General features: G+C 50.1%; 1 protein-coding gene across 2 annotated transcripts in view; it reads left to right on the top strand.

Annotated features, from left to right (window-relative positions):
* The window catches only part of ARMH3 (armadillo like helical domain containing 3), a 182,973-nt gene that overhangs the window by 33,561 nt on the left and 129,549 nt on the right, over window positions 1-19,863 (top strand). For both annotated transcript variants that reach the window (XM_037903837.2, XM_043550711.1), the window contains exons 9-14: window positions 6,117-6,173; window positions 7,805-7,848; window positions 10,517-10,577; window positions 11,275-11,321; window positions 12,107-12,182; window positions 14,284-14,377. In XM_037903837.2, coding sequence (XP_037759765.1) covers window positions 6,117-6,173; window positions 7,805-7,848; window positions 10,517-10,577; window positions 11,275-11,321; window positions 12,107-12,182; window positions 14,284-14,377 — 379 coding nt within the window. The remainder of the gene's footprint in view (window positions 1-6,116; window positions 6,174-7,804; window positions 7,849-10,516; window positions 10,578-11,274; window positions 11,322-12,106; window positions 12,183-14,283; window positions 14,378-19,863) is intronic.

The following is a 19,863-nucleotide window of genomic DNA, read 5'->3' as shown; positions in this document are numbered from 1 at the left end:
TTCCACCTTCCTGGGTCTGACCTCGGAGCATTCAGCATCCTCTGCCCCTCCGTGTGCTTCTCACAGCGAGTCCGCTCAGGCAGGGCTCCTGGGGAAGCCAGAGGGTCCTGCACCCCAACTTCGCAGTCAGACTTGACTCTCAGTCGGCCAGTAAAACAGAGGTTTATTAGATGACAGGAACATGGTCTAAAACAGAGCTTGCAGGTGCAGAGAACAGGACCCCTCAGCTGGGTCCATTTTGGGGGGCAGTGAGCCAGACAACCACGTCTGCCCTTCACTCCATGTCCCAGCCAGCCCCCAAACTGAAAGTCCCTCCAGCCCCTCCTCCTCTGGGCTTTGTTCCTTTCCCGGGCCAGGAGGTCACCTGATTCCTTTGTTCTCCAACCCTTTAGCTCTCACCTTGCAGGGCGGAAGAGCTCAGGCCATCAGTTGCCAGGAAACAGGGTGTCGGCCATTCTCTGTGTCCAGACTCCTGCACGCACCTGCCCTCTAGGGCTCTGCAATGATCATACACCCTTACCCCACCCCCTAGATACTTAAGAACTTCATAGGGGAACTGAGTCACCCCCACACTATTCAGAGGAAACATTAAGAACAGTCCCACTTCGTCACATCTCTCCCCCCTTCGAGATCGAACTGAGCGGGGTCACTTTAGCCAGTGACCTGGGGAAGTTCGAAGCCACCAACGTTCCCATGGATGCCCCAGCATCTCTCCCATTCCTTGGTAGGAGTTACACCAGGCCCTTCCAGTTTCACGCCCACCCTTAGGTCGGGGGTGGTCGATAGCACTCACAGGCCGCATGTGGGAAGGTTTATGCGGCCCGTGCCCTTTGGCCACCCCAAAACCCCAGGGGGTCAAACTGGGATTGGGTCTTCTCCCCATCAAGCTGGCCAAACACAGCCACTTGGTTATAGGACGGTTTAACTTTCTTAACAGCTTTCACTTCATCTGAGACCTTCTCAAGGCTCTCCACACTGGATCTTTCAACAGGACAGTCAGTGGATCCATTCACAACAGAAAATTTCTGGCTGTTAGGAACTGAAACTGTCTTGATTAAATCACTTTCACACCCTTCAGTGGCAGTAAACTGCTTGCAAAGACTCCATGAGGATTCCTTTCCCTAGGGCTTTTCTATGCAACAATTCACCCCTCACAGAAATTCTGCCCTTACCCTCTTTACCTAGGGCTTGCTCTAGAGGAACACTTTCCTGAGCAACAACAGACCCTTTCTGGGTCTCCCTTACATCCAGAATTACCTCTGGCCCATCCGGCGGATTCCTACACAATCCCCTTTCAGGCAAACTGACAGACTTCCTAGAGAAAAGGTCAGAAGCATTCTCCTTCCCTTTGCCACACACAAGTTCAGGAATCTTTTCCTTCTTGCTACAGGTTTCCACACCCTCAGTAGGTAACACAATCACACACCTTCATGCTCTCCTTGTGCCCTGGCTAGGATCTCACCCTGACTAGACAGAGTTGCGACACCCTTTCCCAACAAAACACTAGCAACAGGCAAAATACAAGCACCAGAATTGTCTGGGCTCTGGGATTTTACATAGACACTAACTGGATGTGACCTAGTTACAGGGCCATTCTCCTGAGCAGACCCAAACTTAGGACCCTTCCCTTCCTGGGCTTTAGCTGAATCCAGAACCAACTCTGAGACAACTGCACTATCCTCAACCATCACAGGCTGAAAGGCCCCTTCTGTCTGCTCCACAGACAAAGAAGAGCCGGACACACTTTCTCCTTTCCTAGACACACAGCTTGGGATCTCATTCCCCTTGTCCCAGCACACAGGGCTGGTCACAGACAACTGCTTGGAGATCAGGGTAGCTCCCTCCATAGGCAAGTCAATACCCTTGACAGACACAGGCACATTTCCTTCCCTGTCCCAATTCTCCACCCAGCTAACAAGTAAGGTCCAGGGACTCTCATCTTCCACTCTCCTCGCCTTCCCACCCTGCTGACTAGACACAGCCATCGGCTCACAAGGCTGCCTAGGCTCATCCAGACTTTCCTTACCAACACCTTGCCACTCCCCACAGATCCCCTGCCCTGCCTGTGTCTCCCCCCACTCAGCTGGGGTCTTATCTTCCCCCTTGCTCAGCACTGCCCTTGCTGTCCCAGTGAGGGTAGGCAGCGAGCTCGCTGCTTTCCTCACAGCATCAGAGCCAGCGTGAGCCCCTTCTCCAGTGTGCAAGGCGCAGGGAGCATCTCTCTGTCCCACCCAGCCCCAGGGGTCTGGTTACAGGCAGGCAGGTAGCCTGAGCCTAGCGGCTCCTCCCTGCTGCCAGCCAGGTCATCTGCATTTTCACTGACCATTTCCCTCTCCACCGATTGGTTCCCTGGATTCAAATTCAAACCCTTGGCAGTTACAGGAGCAGGGTCTGGATCCTGTCCCAAAGAGACACAGTCACCCCACAACAGGGTCTCGCAGCCGATATCCCGGAGAACCCCAACAACCAGCCAGCCTGACCCCTCCTGGGTCTGCACAGGGATCTGGGCAGTAGGCAGGGCGAGGGCCTTCATCCCTGGGACCCTCACCCAGCTCACACAGCCCCTCAGCATCTGAGGCTGTACCACCCAGGGCCTGACAACAGTTCTCTCTGTCCCAGGATCTCGCCACCCCAGGAATGTCTCCCCATTGACCATCACCTTCCGCTCCCCCTGGGGGTCCGAGGGGCCCGACCCCAGGAAACTCCACACAGACATATAGGTTGGGACCAGGAGTGGGAGCCCGTCCACCTCCCCATCCATCTGGCTGACGGAGTCTACGGCCTTGGGACCCAGCGAGGGAGCTAGACACCGGGGCTTTTCCGCAGGGTCCCCCTGGTTCAGATCTCCAGCCTGCTCAAAGGCAGTGAGGTGGGCATCCACATCCCCCCACTCCTTAACCAGGGGCAGCAATTTAGTCTCGAGGTTCCCTGCGGAACTGGCCCCCCGGGGTCTATCCCCACTCACCCCTGGGAGGTCCCCTAGGCCTCTCCGCTCCCCCACCGCCAGTTCATGCTGCTGCTGCTTCTGCAGCTCTTTCTCGGGCTCTCGCTGTCTCTCACAGTCCTCTTGCTCTCTCGGACTCAGCTCCAACCCATGCATCTCCGATCCCCGGATGGGGAACCCGATCGTGAAGACCCTCGTCTGGTCGGGGACAGGAGTCTTGGCGATGCCTGGCTACCACTCCAGCTGCTCGATTAACTGTGCCTTGGTGAACTTTCCAATGCTCAACCCTCGCTTTCTGCACAGGGTTACAATGTCCTTCTTAAGGAAACAGTGACAGGCCGTCACTCCACTCTTCCCACGTTGTTGTGGACTCACAAGCCTGTGTGCTCTCAGCTCCCCACGGTTTCCAGGAAGAACCCCAAGTATGCCAGCTTTTTCGAGGTCACCACCTCTTTGCCAGGGTCGAGCCGCAGACTCCTCCGCCCCTTGGACTGCTCGCTGCAATCCCCAGGGGAACCCTGTTGCTGCAAAAGTCCTTCTCTCTCCCAGGGCCAAGCCGCAGGCTCCTCCACCCCTGAGCCTGCTCACTGCAGTCCCCAGGGGGACCCCATTACTGCACAGTCCTTCTCGCTGGTCACACACTCCCAGGGGTTTACCGCCCCCTGAAACCGCTCCTCTCTGAGCCTTCAGCACGCCTGGTCCTCGTCAATCCCCCTTCGTTTTACTGCTCCCCCGTCACTTACTGCAGGAAGCGCCATCCACGGGGTGCAGTACATCCCACCACTGCCACCAGTTGTCACGGAGTCCAATGGCGATGCTCTGGAACTGCTCCCCATGAAGCCAGTCAGGACTCTGGGGCGGTCGCCTTCCGGTGAGCAGCCTGTCTGCAGGACACACAGCTCACACAGCTTCCACCTTCCTGGGTCTGACCTCGGAGCATTCAGCATCCTCTGCCCCTCCGTGCGCTTCCCCCAGCGAGTCCGCTCAGGCAGGGCTCCTGGGGAAGCCAGAGGGTCCTGCACCCCAACTTCGCAGTCAGACTTGACTCTCAGTCGGCCAGTAAAACAGAGGTTTATTAGATGACAGGAACATGGTCTAAAACAGAGCTTGCAGGTGCAGAGAACAGGACCCCTCAGCTGGGTCCATTTTGGGGGGCAGTGAGCCAGACAACCACGTCTGCCCTTCACTCCATGTCCCAGCCAGCCCCCAACTGAAAGTCCCTCCAGCCCCTCCTCCTCTGGGCTTTGTCCCTTTCCCGGGCCAGGAGGTCACCTGATTCCTTTGTTCTCCAACCCTTTAGCTCTCACCTTGCAGGGGGGAAGGGCTCAGGCCATCAGTTGCCAGGAAACAGGGTGTCGGCCATTCTCTGTGTCCAGACTCCTGCACACACCTGCCCTCTAGGGCTCTGCAATGATCATACACCCTTACCCCACCCCCTAGATACTTAAGAACTTCATAGGGGAACTGAGTCACCCCCACACTATTCAGAGGAAACATTAAGAACAGTCCCACTTCGTCACAACTTGCTCCACACCAGTCATGATTTTATAGACCTCTATCATATCCCCCCTTAGTCGTCTCTTTTCTAAACTGAGCAACCCCAGTCTTTTTAATGTCTCCTCATTTGGAGTCTGTTCCATATACCTAATAATTTTTGTTGTCCTTCTCTGTACCTTTTCCATTTCTAATATATCTTCCTTGAGAGGGGGCTGCCAGAACTCCAAACAGTATTCAAGGTGTTGGTGTCGCAGGGATTTATACAGTGGCATTATGATATTTTCTGTTTTATGATCTATGCCTTTCCTAATGGTTTCTAACATTCTGTTCGTTTTTTTGACGGCCGCTGCACATTGAGCGGATGTTTTCAGAGAATGATCCACAATGACTCCAAGATCTTTCTTGGGTGGTAACAGCTAGTTTAGACCCCATCATTTTGTGTATATAGTTGGGATTATGTTTTCCAAAGTGCATTGCTTTGCACTTTTCATCATTGAATTTCATCTGCCATTTTGTTGTCCAGTCACTCTGTTCTGTGAGATCTCTTCATAACTCTTCACACTCTGCTTTGGATTTAACTATCTTGAGTAATTTTGTATTGTTTGCAAACTTTGCTCCCTTCACTATTTACCCCTTTTTCCAGATCACTTATGAATATGTTGAACACCACTGGTCTCAGTACAGATCTTTGGGGAACACTGCTGTTTACCTTTTTGCATTGTGAAAACTGACCATTTATTCCTACCCTTTGTTTCCTATCTTTTAACCAGTCACTGATCCGTGAGAGGATCTTCCCTCTTATCCCATGACTCCTTACTTTGCTTAAGAGCCTTTGGTGAGGGACCTTGCCTAAGGTTTTTTGAAAGTCGAAGTACACTATCACCACTGGATCCCCCTTGTCCACATGTTTGTTGACCTCCCTCAAAGAATTCTAGTAGATTGGTGAGGCATGATTTCCCTTTACAAAACCCATGTTGACTCTTCCCCAACATATTGTGTTTATCTGTGTGTCTGATAATTCTGTTATTTACTCTAGATTCAGCCAATTTGCCTGGTACTGAAGTCAGGCTTACCGGCCCGTAATTGCCAGGATCACCTCTGGAGCCTTTTTTAAAAATTGGCATTCTGCTAGCTATCCTCTGGTCATCTGGTACAGATGATTTGTATGCTCCTTGGATTCCAAGCTTTCAGTAGTCTGAATGTGGCAGGACTGAGCTCTAGTCCTGGCAGTTTGTGATAGATGGGTCCTTAACATTATCAGGCCTTCCCTGGTGCCTCACTCGAGCAGTTATTGCACAGTCAGAAGTCGCAGACCGTGGTAACGTTCAGTCTCTGCATCACTACCTGGGCCTGCTGCGCGGTGCCACATGTCAGTAATGAAAGGGTTGGGTGATGTTTACCAAGCTAATAATAAAAGATAATCTTGACTGCGTAGCTGAGCCACTGGTGGCTCGGCTCACCGAGGGCAAAGCCAGAAAGACCATCAATTCCTTGGGAGGCTGAGTGGATGGAGGGGAGCCAGAGCCCAGTGGTTTCAATGCAGTGAATGGCTGCTGTTGCATTGTGTGGGGGGGCAGTGGGAAGAAACCTCCAGGGGAAGCTGTGGAAACTTTGCTGAATAGCCAGCAGGCTTTTTTTAAACCAGAGACAAAACTTTCCTTTCTTCTCTTAACAGTCGGTGAATCCGTACATTGTGAAACTCTCTATTGTAGATGACGAGGCCACGCTCAACGTGAGTATGCAGCTCCTTGCAACCTTCTCCGGGGCTCTGTGTCCTCGTGTGTCTTGACCTAGCCAGGAGGGGATTGTGCTACAGCAGAGAGCATCAGCATGTCTGGCCTCCCTGCTAGCGGGACCTTTGAGACTTAGAATCACAGAAGATTAGGTTGGAAGAGACCTCAGGAGGTCATCTAGTCCCACCCCCTGCCCAAAGCAGGACCGACCCCAACTAAATCAACTTCTAGGAGTGGGGGAGAGAGACGGATTCCTGATCCAGTAACAATTCAATGTTTAGTTGTAATAAGGACCTGGACGGGTAGAAAGTAACGTGCTAAAATCAGCCATCTCTGTGTCCTTGAGGTGAGCTGCCCAAAGGGGCCCTTGCAGTCAAAGGCGCTTTCTCGCTGTAATAGAATCAGCTGTGCAGAGTGTAAACTACTGCCTGGTGCAGGACAGACATACCATCTGTGTCCCCTCCATCTCTTGTCAACTTAGCTTACTGTCTGCCACCGTGGGAGTGTGACTGAAATGAGAACAGCCCCTGGTTCTTCTGTAGCGACACTTAATCTTCCTTAATGTTGCCGAGGGGATATCAGATATTAAAGATTCCTTCTGAATTGTGTGAAGGGAAGGATTTGTTGTCTAGGGGTAAGAGCAGGTGACTGGGAGCCAGGACTTCAGGGTTGTATTCTGTTGGACACTGACTTGCTCTGTCATTTGACCTAGCTCTGCCTCAGTTTCCCCAGCTGTAAAATGAAGATCATACATAACTCTCAGAACTACCCTGAGATTTATTTAGGTTTTGAGATCTACTGATGAAGGGGTTTCTTAGTGTTAGCAGCCATGTAATTTAAGATGATTTTGAGCTCCTGTTTCTTGTGTCCCATACAGACTCAGAATTTTCCCAGATTCATGTAATTTTAACAGATGATGTTTTGTCCTCCTGGTTATGTGGTTGATTTGGAAACATTTTAAAGTATCTTGAGTTTAAATATCAAATTCTGGCTGCACTTGCAGGTGCGGAAGGTCTAGTACGATAGATTGTGAGGTTTGTCCTACCACCTTTTACTGTAACCTTCATCATGTCTGGAATATTGAATTAGGAAACCTTAAGATAAAGACGAAACCCCAGGCTCATTTGGACTTTGCTGTTTCTGTGCCAGGCTTTTGTCTGCTCATAAGACTGAACTGCCATGACTGTATCGCGTCAGCCTATACGGTGACTGATGGATTTTAAGCTGGCTCTGTTGGATTTTTAAAGCCTGCCTGTATCTGAGGCTTTCACTGTGAGCTGGGGCTTAGCATCTATCTGTGCTCTGACACAAGCTGGCTTTTAAGGCTCTCTCCACTGAACTGAGGTTGGTGGATGAGCAAGCTTTCACGTTGGCAGCTCCTTGGAGTAGACTTCTCTCCTCTGGAACGTCTGTTTAACTTACCCAGACCCTGGTTAGCGTTAATCCATGCTGACCCCTGGCTAGGGCCCTGGCTTTGTAAATTGTGCCACACTCTTTGACTCCGTATTTAGCACGCTAAATTGTGTGTTGTCCCCTGGGATGTGGGTGGGGGAGGAGCTTCATACAGGCAATATCCTTTGGTTTTCTGTGGTGTGGGATTGCAGAGTAAAGCTGTTCTATATTCTTGCAGGGAATGGGTCTTGTCATCGCCCAGGCATTATCAGAGTACAACAGGTAAATCCGCCTTCATAAACGTCTCATTGTTTTTCGACCCAATGGGGAGTTGCTGTCCCCTTCCACCAGCATTTTCCGTGGCGCTCCTGGTGTGGTGGAGATGCTGGAACTGCCTTGCGGTTTGAGGCCCTCAACCCTCTGAGGCTGTTACTACTGTTGTTGCCAGTAGGAATCTGGCAGATGCACTTCAAGAGAGGCCTGGCCTTCGGGAAAACCAGACAGCTCTTTGGTGTATGTTTCTACTCCCATCTTTGTGAGTCGCCTGTAAAATCTCACGTTGTGACGTGAAAATGAATGAGTCATTGAGTGCCGCTGTGCCAGAAACATTGACAGCCCATCGGAAACACACACAGCCATCTGGGAGTGCAGGAATTGCCAGACTGGAGCAGACCAGGGTCCATCTGAACCAGTACCCGGTCTCAGATGGGGCCAGGACCAGCTGCCTCAGAAGAAGCTGCAAGAAATCCAACAGTAGGAAGCGATAGGATAATCTGCCCCTGGGGAAGAGTTCCTCTTAACCCCCGTTAAACAGATGTTGATAGCTTATAGTGCTGGAGCACTGGTAGCATGCTCTGCTACTCTCCTGCCTGCCCTGGAGGTGTAGATGAGCGGTGACCCCATTGCTCTTGTCTCTGTACCAGACTGAAGGTGTGCCCCGTTACAGGAGAGTTAAGTAGACAGAGTCAGGTTAAAAGGAATGGCCAGAATTCGGCACCTCTATCAAAGTGACCGGACACTCCGAAGCACTGAGCGCTTGCAGTTCCCACTGTAGTCATCAGAAGTTGTGAGCTTTGAAAGTTAGACCACTTAGATTAAAGGCTTCTCTGTGTGCCCCAGGGTTGGAAACCATCAGCCCAGGTAATGAAAACTGATTTCCAGAGTTCATAGAATCATAGAATATCAGGTTTGGAAGGGACCTCAGGAGGTCATCTAGTCCAACCCCCTGCTCAAAGCAGGACCAATCCCCAACTAAATCATCCCAGCCAGGGCTTTGTCAAGCGTGACCTTGAAAACCTCTAAGGAAGGAGATTCCACACACCCCCCCCCCCCCCACCCCACCAGGGAACCCATTCCAGTGCTTCACCACCCTCCTAGTGATATAGTATTTCCTAATTTTCAACCTAAACCTCCCCCACTGCAACTTGAGACCATTACTCCTTGTTCTGTCATCAGCCACCACTGAGAACAGCCGAGCTCCATCCTCTTTGGAGCCCCCTTTCAGGTAGTGGAAAGCAGCTATAAAATCCCCCCTCATTGAGAGTTGCCCACTCTCATGATTTGATTTTGGATCTTGGGATATTTGGTGTTTTTCTTAAAACCCCAGCTGCTGGAATTGGGAGAGCACATGAGAATCTTGGCTTTCGTTACCAAAAAAACCGAAAACAAAAAAAAACAAAACAAACAAAAAAAACACCACAAGAAAAGGAATTTTCTAGCCCTCGTGGCTGTGGAGAAAATTGGAAAAGGTGAAGGGAGTAGAGCCTGTAGGCCAAGAAAAGAGCCCCAAATGCTCGGTTTGTAAAACCTCTCATGTTTTTTGAACTCTTGGGGTTAGTGATTCTGGATTTCCTTACCGAATAACACCCTCGGTGTAAGAAAAGCTGTCAGTTTGTGTCATCTGCTTTGCTTTTCACCATGTAGGCAGTTTACTTTTTGTATTTCGTTCATCTTGACAAGTGAAGTGCGTGTAGTCACTTTTGCGTTCGTTTATTAGATAACTTCACTTTCAGGTTTCATGCAGCAGCCCAGTGCTTTGGTTTTTGTGTTGCAAATGCTGCTGCAAGCCTACTTCTATGGCAACACCCACAAGAAGTCAGTCAACAGATCCCTTAATATGGGTTTTAGATTTATATTTATATATAGTGAAGCAAAAAATAAAAAATATCCCTCTAGTGTGATGCCCCCACACCTTCCCGAAAAGCTATGCAATCTCTGTTCTCTGTAGCCTGCTTGTCCTCCCCAAAAGCAGTTGGTTTGTTGCCCTCGCTTGTTGCATTCTCAGTAATTATAAGCTCCTCAAGGGAAGGACCTTGTCTCAGATGGTCTCAGACAGCACTGGGGTCTGTGAAATAGTAAATTAATATCAAAGTCCAAACAAATGACTGAAAATGTTTTTCTTTTATGAGTTAGGGTTTTTAATGAGCCTTGTTTCCCGGCAGTTCAGTGTCTCAGCTATTTGGGAGCATGGCTTTCAGATTTCCCTAGCTCCTGTCCTCATCTCACTCCAGACTGGGTAGGTCTTGGCTGAGCAACAGTGTGACCTTTGCCTCAGGTAACACAATGCTCACCTTTCCTGTTAGCCCCCAGACTGTGCCCTTTTCCAGAAGACAGACAAGGTGAGGGAGGTAATACCTTTCATTGGACCGGCTTGTGTGGGTGAGAAAGAAGCTTTTGAGCTTGCACGGAGCTTCTTCCTCACTCCCCATGTGTCTCTAATATCCAGAGACCAACCTGGCCACCCCACCGCTGCATAGGCTGTCCCGTAACAGGGATTTGAACTCCCTTTGCATCTCTCTTCACAAGCTCCTTGAAAAGTCAACGTGCATGTTGATGCGCTCTCCAGCTCTTGTCCTGACCTGCCGTGTCTGTTGTATGGGGATTTGGATAAAATGACCCTTTTTCTGTGCGTAACTTCCCACTTTCTGTTGCTGTCACCCTGTTTGTTCAGGCAGTACAAAGATAAGGAAGAGGAGCACCAGAGTGGCTTTTTCTCAGCCTTAACCAATATGGTGAGTGAGGAAAGAGCATTTTTTCAGTACTTAAAAGATAAATAAAGTACATGGGACTTTGCGAGACCTTGATCCAAAATCCACTGAATTCAGCAGGAGTCTTTCCACTGACTTCAGTGAGCTTTGGATCAGGCTCTGAAGAGGGAGAGTGAGCAATGTGCATGACACCACAGATCCTATTGCTGTGCTTTGCAAGGAGCTCACTGTTTTTTGGTTGAGAATCAGAAATATTTTCTTCTCCATTCTCATTTTAAAAGCTGCACGTGACTCTTTTTTTTAAACAGCCTTTGCCGTGAAATAAATAATCGCTGCTCTTCTGCAGAAGCTGCCCGACACAGAGCAGTGTTGCTGCACAACGCGATGGGAAAGGCATTGCCATAAACCTTTTGTCTGTGGCTGTGTGGGGAGCCCACTGAGAGATCCAGCTCTGGGAATCAGTCATCGTCTTTTGTCATTTGAGCGGGGGCTCGCTGTAGCTACGAGATGTGTCCTGGGGGAGGCTTCTTCCAGGGGCAGTTCATGGCCACCTGGAGAAGGAAGCTGTGGGACTTCCCTTGCCCTGCTCCTCGTCTACAAGCCAAGCAGGGCCTTTCAGCGTTCAGGTCCTGTCCCTGTCCGCTCTTGCTAGCTGTAAGCAGTGGCAACAGCTTTCCCTACTGTTCTTCATAAAGCTGTGCAATGCTCTTTCCTTCCATAGGTGGGCAGCATGTTCATAGCCGATGCTGATGAGAAAATCTCCGTCCAGTAAGTACACAGACATTGTCCGCACAGCGAACGGCAATGTACCTTACTGGTTCTGAATCGCAAAATGTCACCCGCTGCTCTTCCGTTATGGGGCCATTTTAATATAGGAAAACAAGCCGAAGCGACGTCCGCTCTGGCCTGGCAACCAAATTTGTTCCTTGCAACTGCAAATGACGGGCGAGGCTGGGACTCGAAAGAAGCGGCTGGGGCTGTAGGAGCCATGGGCAGGCTGGCTCTGGGGAGCATTCTGTAATGCTGTGTGCGAGTGTTGGATGTAGGGAGTGGGAGGGGAATTACTGCTCATGGAGCACCACTCTTGTGTTCGGGGTTGGAGATCATAGTGGGGGACACGGCTCCTGCCCCAAGGAGCGCTTACCTTTCCAATCAGGAGGGTAAAAGCTGCTCCTCCGTGCCCAGCCCAATGTAACGCGGCGACGGTGGAGGCAGCCAGCTGCTCTGTGCTCTCATGCAAGGACTTTAAGAGGAAGCAATGCTGGAGAGTGAGAAGCAAGGCGAGTCCTTTGGTGGAAGGTCTAGGGGGTCCAAGACCATGGCCAAGGTCTTCAAAAATGTTAAGTAATTGGGGGTGCCCAACTCAATGCACCTTAAATAAAAAGGGCTCGGCTCTCAGAGGGTGGGTGCGTGCCTCTTCTGAAACAGACCCCTTGAAGATGTTTCCGGCTGGGCTCACCAAATCATGAGTCGCTTCAGAAAATCCTTTGCTCTGATGGCTGTCCCCGGAGTGCAGCCCTGACCCTAACTCTGCTTTTCTGCTACCCTTGCAGAACGAATGAGGCGATTCTTCTGGCCCTCTACGAAGCCGTTCATTTAAACCGCAACTTCATCACCGTGTTGGCGCAGGTGGGGCCCCATTCAGTGTGTTTCCTTTCCATGCCTGTGGGGCGGGGAGGGAGGGAGCTTAATCACAAAAGCGCTTCAACAGCCGATCCATGGCAGGGTTGGAGAAGACCAGTGAGATCAGTCAGTCCATCTTTTCCTTCCCTGGAGCCTTTGAGGTTTTGTTATAGTTCCTAGTCAGGTAGGACCAGAAGCAGGCTAGGGCCCGGATTCAGGGTGACTTAGGAAATGCAGCACCCCTTATTTCTCACTCTGCCACAGAAAAGAATTAAAAAGGTTTTTGGGAGAAGTTTTCTGGGGGATGCCTTGTGTCAGACTGACCCATTTTTGTGTCTGGGAAGGGCTCGAGGTGACTCCCTCTAAACCCTGTTAATGCTGCCCTGCGGTTGGCTGGAGGGTCTGATCAGAAAGCAGCGTGGAGGGGGGGCTGTTCCCTGCTAGCCTGAAAGCTAGGAATCTAATCTCTGATCCCCTGTGTGGCCTCACAGTTCAGCAGTTTGTTTTAGAGAATAAACAGCTACAACAAGAGTCTTGTTTCAAACGCTAGTTTCTGTACAAACGTGCTTGGAGAATGTGATGAAGTTAAACTTCTTTGTAGGTAAATTGTCCTGTCTTGAGAACTGCAGTATCAGTCTGTGAGGGGGAACAATAAAAGCCGGGTGTGTGTCTGAAGAGCAGTGGATGCATCCATAGCTTTGATCAAAAAGCTCAGGCTGATTCTCTAAATGCCCCGTGGGTTTGCACACCCAGCAGACACGCTGGAGGCAGACAGTAATGAGTCCGGTCGTGCTGCCAGCCCGTGGTTGGAGGCAGCCCTAGACAGGCCCAGGCACACACTGGGATGTACTGACCCGATGAAGCCATTGGGTGGGCTGTCAGTAACCCTTGTCCGAAGTAGGGCATAACGTGCCTTAAAGCTCCACAAAAATAATGGAAGAAACTTATGGCTCAGATCGCATTCTCTGCCTGCCCCAGTATTGCAGGAATCTCCAACCACTGATACCTAGGCATGGCCCGGGGAGCTGCGAAAGTGGCTAAACTTAGATTTGCATTGTCTTTGTAGCTCCTTGTAACCTGCTCATATTAATCTCTTGCTGCTAGGTGGCGCTATATACCTTGGCTGACAGCTGGATTTTTTTGAGGGGTGGAGGCGAAACCCCTTGGTTTTATTGCATGGGAGAAAACATATTTTCAATGGAAAATGTATTTTAAAGCTATATTTCCTAGATTGGACTTTGAGTGGTAGCAAGTGCCCATGCTTCCCATAAAATGTGTGGTTTACATCCCTCTAGTAGTTCTACAACACGGTCCCTAACTTTCAAATCCTTCGTACACCTGTCGTGAATAAGGTTCGACCAGCAATTAGGCCTGGAGCAGTTAGTGAAGAGGCGCTGGGGAGAAAGGGCAACTGAAGGAAGCAGAACAGATGGATGATGATGTTTCTGTAGTGCTGTCTTCTGCTGAACCCTCACGCTTTTCAGCAGGGCAGGAACATATAGTCACTTGCCGTTCTCTTAAAATGTGAACCCATGAAACAAATGAGAATCTCATTTTAAAAGGGCAGAGGAGGATTGGAAGGGCAGGTATTAAATATTCCAGGGTCATTCTGAAAACACCGGGGGGGGGGTGACCACAAGCTCTTAGTGGGGTGGGTTTGTGTCTTCCCCATCACCATAGTATCTGTGTGCCTTACAATCCTCACACACCCTGTGATGCAGGGCACTGCTCCTATCCCCACTGCACACAGAAGTCACAGGGATTAAGGCCAGCAGGGACCACCAGGTCATCTGGTCTCCCATATGTCACAGCTTGGGGAATTGATGCAGAGAAGCTAAATGACTTGTCCGTGTTCACACAGGCAGGTTGTGGTGGAGCAGAGACTTGAACCCAGGTCTCCCAACTCTGAGGCTAGTGCCCAAACCACTGGGCCATCTATCCCCTGTGCTGTTTAGGGTGGTGGCTGAACACCTGCTGACTTGAGCTCTGGTGTCTGCCGACACATCTGCAGCCTGTGTCATCTGGGGTAATACACCTAGTGGGTGTTGCTCCATATAACTGTGGTGTATAAAATGTGTGTGTTTGAGATCATGTGTTTTTGCTTCAGAGCCATCCAGAAATGGGGTTGGTGACAGTGCCGATAAGCCCAATTCCAACAACGCCAGTCACTCCACTCGGGACCACTCCGCCTTCTTCAGATGGTGAGATGTTTAATCCTCTTGTGGGTGTTAGCATTTAAAATGAACCATAAAATAAATGGCAAAGCAGTTTTTCAAGGTGGCAGCTAACCCATTCTATCTAGAGACAGATTTCCTGTTGTCTTCCTGGGAGGCCTGGTTTGTTAAGCAGAACCAGAGGACACTTTAGATGGCTTTTTATTTCTGCTACTTATAAGAAGAATCACATAGACTCTCTGCTCTTGTATATGCTGCCCAGAGGAACTGCTGGCATCTTTCCCAAAGCCATAGCTAAAGCCACATCTTGCTAGAAGAGGACTGACACAGCTCCCCTGTCCCGGTGTGTCTCCACACGGATGCAGCCACACAATTCATGTTTTTTTTAAGGGCTTTGTTTATGGATGCGTCTGATGTTTAGGAGGTTTTGGTAGAGCTCATCTCCCAGGCAGTTAGTCACAGTGGGCGCCTACTTGTCACTAATGTACTTGTTCCCAGCTGGAAATTAACCTAGGATTTGAATCCAAGCTGTTTGGGAAGCAGGAGCTATTTCTCTATTGCCTCTGCCCATTCTTCAGACCAGCTTTTTAAATGACGGTTTAAACTGAGATCTGGGGGCATGGTTGTTCTAAACAAGATACTTTAATGTGTGCATTAATGCATACGAGAGCTGTATAGACTGGCTCATTATTTGAGATTGTGTAGACTTAACCCACTCTGAGAAATCTGGCAGCATTTGTCACTAACTTCCCTTACACCATCAGTGTCTGAAGAAAGCATTTAATAGAAGAATGGAGTCTGTTTGAATAGAGCACAATTTGGCAATGTCTTGAAGCGAGAGCAGCATGGGTTACCCTCTTGTGTCTGCTGTTCGGATCATTTGATACCCCGGCTGAAGACTATTCTTCTCCACAAGGATGAATTCTGCCTGGTTACCATGGATATCAAAAGCTTCAGTTAAAAAAAAGATGTCTCGAGCCTCCCCGTGTATGTGCTTTGTGTGAGGCAGTGGGCCAGGCGCTTCCTTTCAGACTGTTCATTGCTAATGTCGCCACCCACACGCTTCCTTACACAACCGACAGGATTGTGCTTACCTACAACCAGCTCCTTTTTTCATTCAGCGAGAGAAGTCAGCCCCCTTTGAACAGACACAGGGAGCTTAGCCTTCGCTGGCTGCTCCCCGCTGCTCGGAGGGTTCTTAAGCTTAAGAAAAGGGAGTTGATCTTAACTTGCAGGGATCATGTCGAGAGGCATTTTTCATTTACGTTCCCTGTCATCTTATCTTTGCTCCAGCCTCTCTGCGACGCCAAGCGCTTGAGCCTAGGTTTGGTTTAATTACAGGGCTGCTCCCCAGCAGTGCGGTTATTTTCAAGCTATGTCAGAATTCCTCCCATTTTGCAGGGTTTTGCAATTCAACTGTAAAATTTGCTCTCGGCTTAGAGTTAGCACAAGACATTTCAGCTTTAGAATGGAAGGCTTTTTTTTCTTTCTTTCTGATGCATTAAAAAAATAAATAAGCCAAGCTATTTTCAAGATACAAAGCATGCAGAAATCCATGTATGGGTTCCAGGCACTCTTCTGTGCAGCTTGGGTTTAAAAACAGGCTTGTGTTCTGAAATGAAATTCCTCCAGCTGTTAGCCTCTCCCATGAATTAAGCCCTTTTAAAGTTTCAAAATAAAGCCTACGTCTTCATACAAAAGCTATAGCTGTAGGGTTAACTGGGTTCAGCAGTGATGGGTTCTGTAGAGTGATTTTTTTTTTCATAAGACTTTTTCTGTTTGCTGTGAACTGTGCATCCATAATATACAAATCTAAGGTGCCTGTCACCATGGTGTCTAAATGCTGATTTGCTTACTGTTGTTTAATATTCATCAACTGCATTCATCATAGCGGCTCTGGAAAGAGCCAGTATGGATGTGAATGCATATTGCTGACCTTGGCTAAATCTTCATGGGCAATTCATAATGTTGGGGGTAAGAAGGCTTCCAATCCCACAGCAGAGGGGTGCATGGACTTTGCTGTTTGAGAGTCACGTTAGCAACATGTCAAGAGCCTCTGCATTAAATGGAGCCGCTTGCAGACCCTGGAGAAGTGCAGCCCCCAGCAAATGAAGGCCTCATCCTGCACTACTCCAGTTTGATTCAAAGTGCCAGGCCCCATTGACTGCTTGGCCCCGTCATCTCCGTGGACCGCAGCCTTGTATTAGAGATGAGCACACAGACCTCTATGAGCTATTGTTTGGGCCCCTCTGCATGTCAGTGCCGGTTAAGTCGGATGGCTTTTAAAAATGAAAATACCCTAAGGTATCTGACTTAGAGCCGCAGGGCCAGAAACCTGATTGGGGCTGGAACTTTCTTGTGAGTTCAGTCTCCTGTTGCTGGGCATGGAACACTGGTCTCCTAAGGTCCGTGTGCAGCAGTGCTCAGGTACGGTTGTTAGAGAAGCCCTGCTGATCGGTGCTTAGAGCAGAGGCCTTGGACTCTGGGCTCCTGGATGCTATTTCTGGATAAGTCCCTTCCCCCTTCCGTGCCTGTTTGCTCATCCGAGCTCTAACCCTTACTTATCTCGCCGCGGGGTGGTGGGGTTCAACAGGCAGTTTGAGCAGGGAGAGGCGGTCTGTGTATTTATTTAGAGTTATTGATGTAAAGGCTCCTGTCCCAGCCTCCAAGTGCATTTTACATAAATTAAAAATACAGTCGCATAAGGGATCAAACCAGCAGCCTCTTCTCATCCCAAATCCTCTTGCAAGCTCTAGCTACTTTTCTCTCCCCCAAAGGCCAGGCCAAGAGATAGGCTTTGGGCTTGCTCTGGAGGCAGATGGAAAAGAGGGAGTGGATTCCAGAGACCAGGGCCCCTTGGAGCTGCTAGCAGCTCCTTCTCCCGTCCAAAAGTGGGTCCAGCTCATGCCTTTAATGAGACCAGGTCTGTGGCCGTATGGCCTGAAAAAAAGGGTTCCTGCAGGTAAGCAGGTCTCAAGCTACTTAGGACTTTAACTGGTCTAAAACGGCACCTTGAACTCCAGCTGGAAGCCCCGAGGCAGCCGGTGCAGATCGCAGAGCAGTAATGTCATGCTATGCTGCTGAGCACACGGGCTGCCAGGTCCTGCACCGGCGTTGGTTCCCCGGCCGATGTGAGGGGTAGCTGCTGTGTTGGCCATGGAGCTGTGGAACGGGCATGGCCCCTGGTTCTTGAGAGAGCCTGGGCTACGTGTCTGGGGGAAGGGCAGGCAAGTGCTTTCATTCCAGGGGAGCTGTCGGATGAGCAGGCAGGAGAGCAACGTAAGGGGCTATAGAAAAGCAGCCTCCCAACAAACACCAGGGGCAATTGCAGGGCAATGGCGCCTGCCAAAAATGACACAGGCAGGAACTAGCAGATCAAAGGGTCGCAAACAACTTTTCAGGAGCGAGCCGGGGAGTGGGTCCGCTGCCAGGAGCTGCCCAGAGGGACAGGCCGACAGACACTGTGGAGACAGCTGGAGCTAGCTGGGTCTTCCCCAGCTCTTGTTTTAAGACCGGAAATGCCTTGGTTCTAAATAAATAATGCTTTGTTGTGAGCAGACTGTTTGGCCGCTGGGCTGGCCGCAGGTCACTGCTCCTGGGTCAGTGCTGTCTGTGCAGCATACCACCAACAGCAGCGTGGCCCTGGCGGCCTGCCTGAGGCTAGCCTCCCTAGCATATACCTAGGCTCTGGAAGGGGATTGTACTGGGGTGGCCGGCTCACGGCTGCAGGCACCCGGCTATTTTTAGCATGCCAGCTCAATCCAAGCGAGCGCACACATGTCTTCCTGCGCCGGGAATCGCGTAGACGTAGCCTGACAGACCTGCTGAGATGAGCAAGGCCGATCACAGGGTGCTGCAGCCCAGTCTGAGAGCAAGAGAACTGCCCGAGTCCAGCCCAGGATCGAGGTGGCTGAGGCTTGGGACCTGAGCGGAGGGGAGTTGGCTGGGTAACTGGCAGCCGCCTGCAGAGCACACTGCAGACGTGCCTCACGTTGAGGTGTCGGAGGCATGGAGGACGGGAGCAGGATCTGTATCAGAAATGCTCACCCCATCCTGGCCATGTTGCGGTTCGGTTTCGCTCGCATAAGCCGTGATCGCCTTGGCTTCTGTCTGTTGTGAATCTGTGGAGCTGCTGCCTGTAAAGCTTTAGGTTGGGAAACACTGGTGGGCATTTCAAAAAAAATCTTTGCATTGGCCTACAGCAAAGCTCTTTGGTCACCCAGCCCCTCGCTCAGTGCCGCTGCTTTTCAGCTCTGTACTGTTCCTTCAGGAGAAGGTGGCACTTTTCGATGCCCCAGAGAGAAAAGGGAGGGATGCTGGTGTGTAATTGGCTCTTAACCTCTTCAGAGTTGTTTCTTAAGGGCTCAAGTCCCCCTATTGAAGCTCAGCAGGGCCTTTCCCAGGCACATTCCTCTCCAAATGAAAATGGTGTAACCCTCATCTGCACTGACTGCTGGAATTAGTCTCATGTCGCCTCCGGGGTTGGTAGGCGCTGAAGTGCCAAAGCAGCAGCATAATCTGCACGCATGGGGTCAGGAGGAGGGGAGAGCTGGGACCCCTTGCCAGAGCTCGAAGCAGGAGAGGTGGGCTCTGGAAGGAGCTGAGCCCCACTCACTGTGACACAAGACCTCTGACTGGGGAGTGGAAGATCAGATGATCTCTACAATGTTGATAAATGCAAAGTAATGCACATTGGAAAACATCATCCCAACTGTACATACACAATGGTGGGGTCTAAATTAGCTGTTCCCACTCAGGAAAGAGATCTTGGAGTCCTTGTGGGTAGTTCTCTGAAAACATCCACTCAATGTGCAGCGGCCGTCAAAAAAGCAGCCAGAATGTTGGGAATCATTAGGAAAGGGATAGATAATCAGACAGAGACCATCATATTGCCTCTGTATAAATCCCTGGTACGCCCACACCTTGAATACTGAGTGCAGATGTGGTCACCTAATTTCAAAAAAATTATATTGGAAAAGGTTCAGAAAAGCGCAACAAAAACGATTAGGGGTATGGAACAGCTTCTGTGTGAGGAGAGATTAATAACACTGGGACTTTTCAGCTTGGAAAAGAGACGACTAAGGGGGGATATGAGAGAGGTCTATAAAATCATGACAGGCGTGGAGAAAGTAAATAAGGAAGTGTTATTTACTCCTTCTCATAACACAAGAACTAGGGGTCACCCAATGAAATTAATAGGCATCAGGTTTAAAACAAAGAAAAGGAAGTATTTTTTCACACAACGCAGTCAACCTGTGGAACTCCTTGCCAGAGGATGTTGTGAAGGCCAAGACTATAACTGGGTTGAAAAAAGAACTAGATAAGTTCCTGGAGGATAGATCCGTCAATGACTATTAGCCAGGATGAGCAGGGATGGTGTCCCTAGCCTCTGTTCGCAAGAAGCTGAGAGTGGGCGACAAGGGATGGATCACTTGATGATTCCCTGTTCTGTTCATTCCCTCTGGGGCACCTGACACTGGCCACTGTTGGAAGACAGGATACTGGGCTAGATG

This window comes from Chelonia mydas, chromosome 7 (genome assembly GCF_015237465.2).
Source record: "Chelonia mydas isolate rCheMyd1 chromosome 7, rCheMyd1.pri.v2, whole genome shotgun sequence".
In the NCBI taxonomy this organism is placed as follows: Eukaryota; Metazoa; Chordata; order Testudines; family Cheloniidae; genus Chelonia; species Chelonia mydas.
The sequence above is the reverse complement of the archived record's forward strand: the minus strand, read 5'-3'. Positions and strand labels throughout refer to the sequence as shown.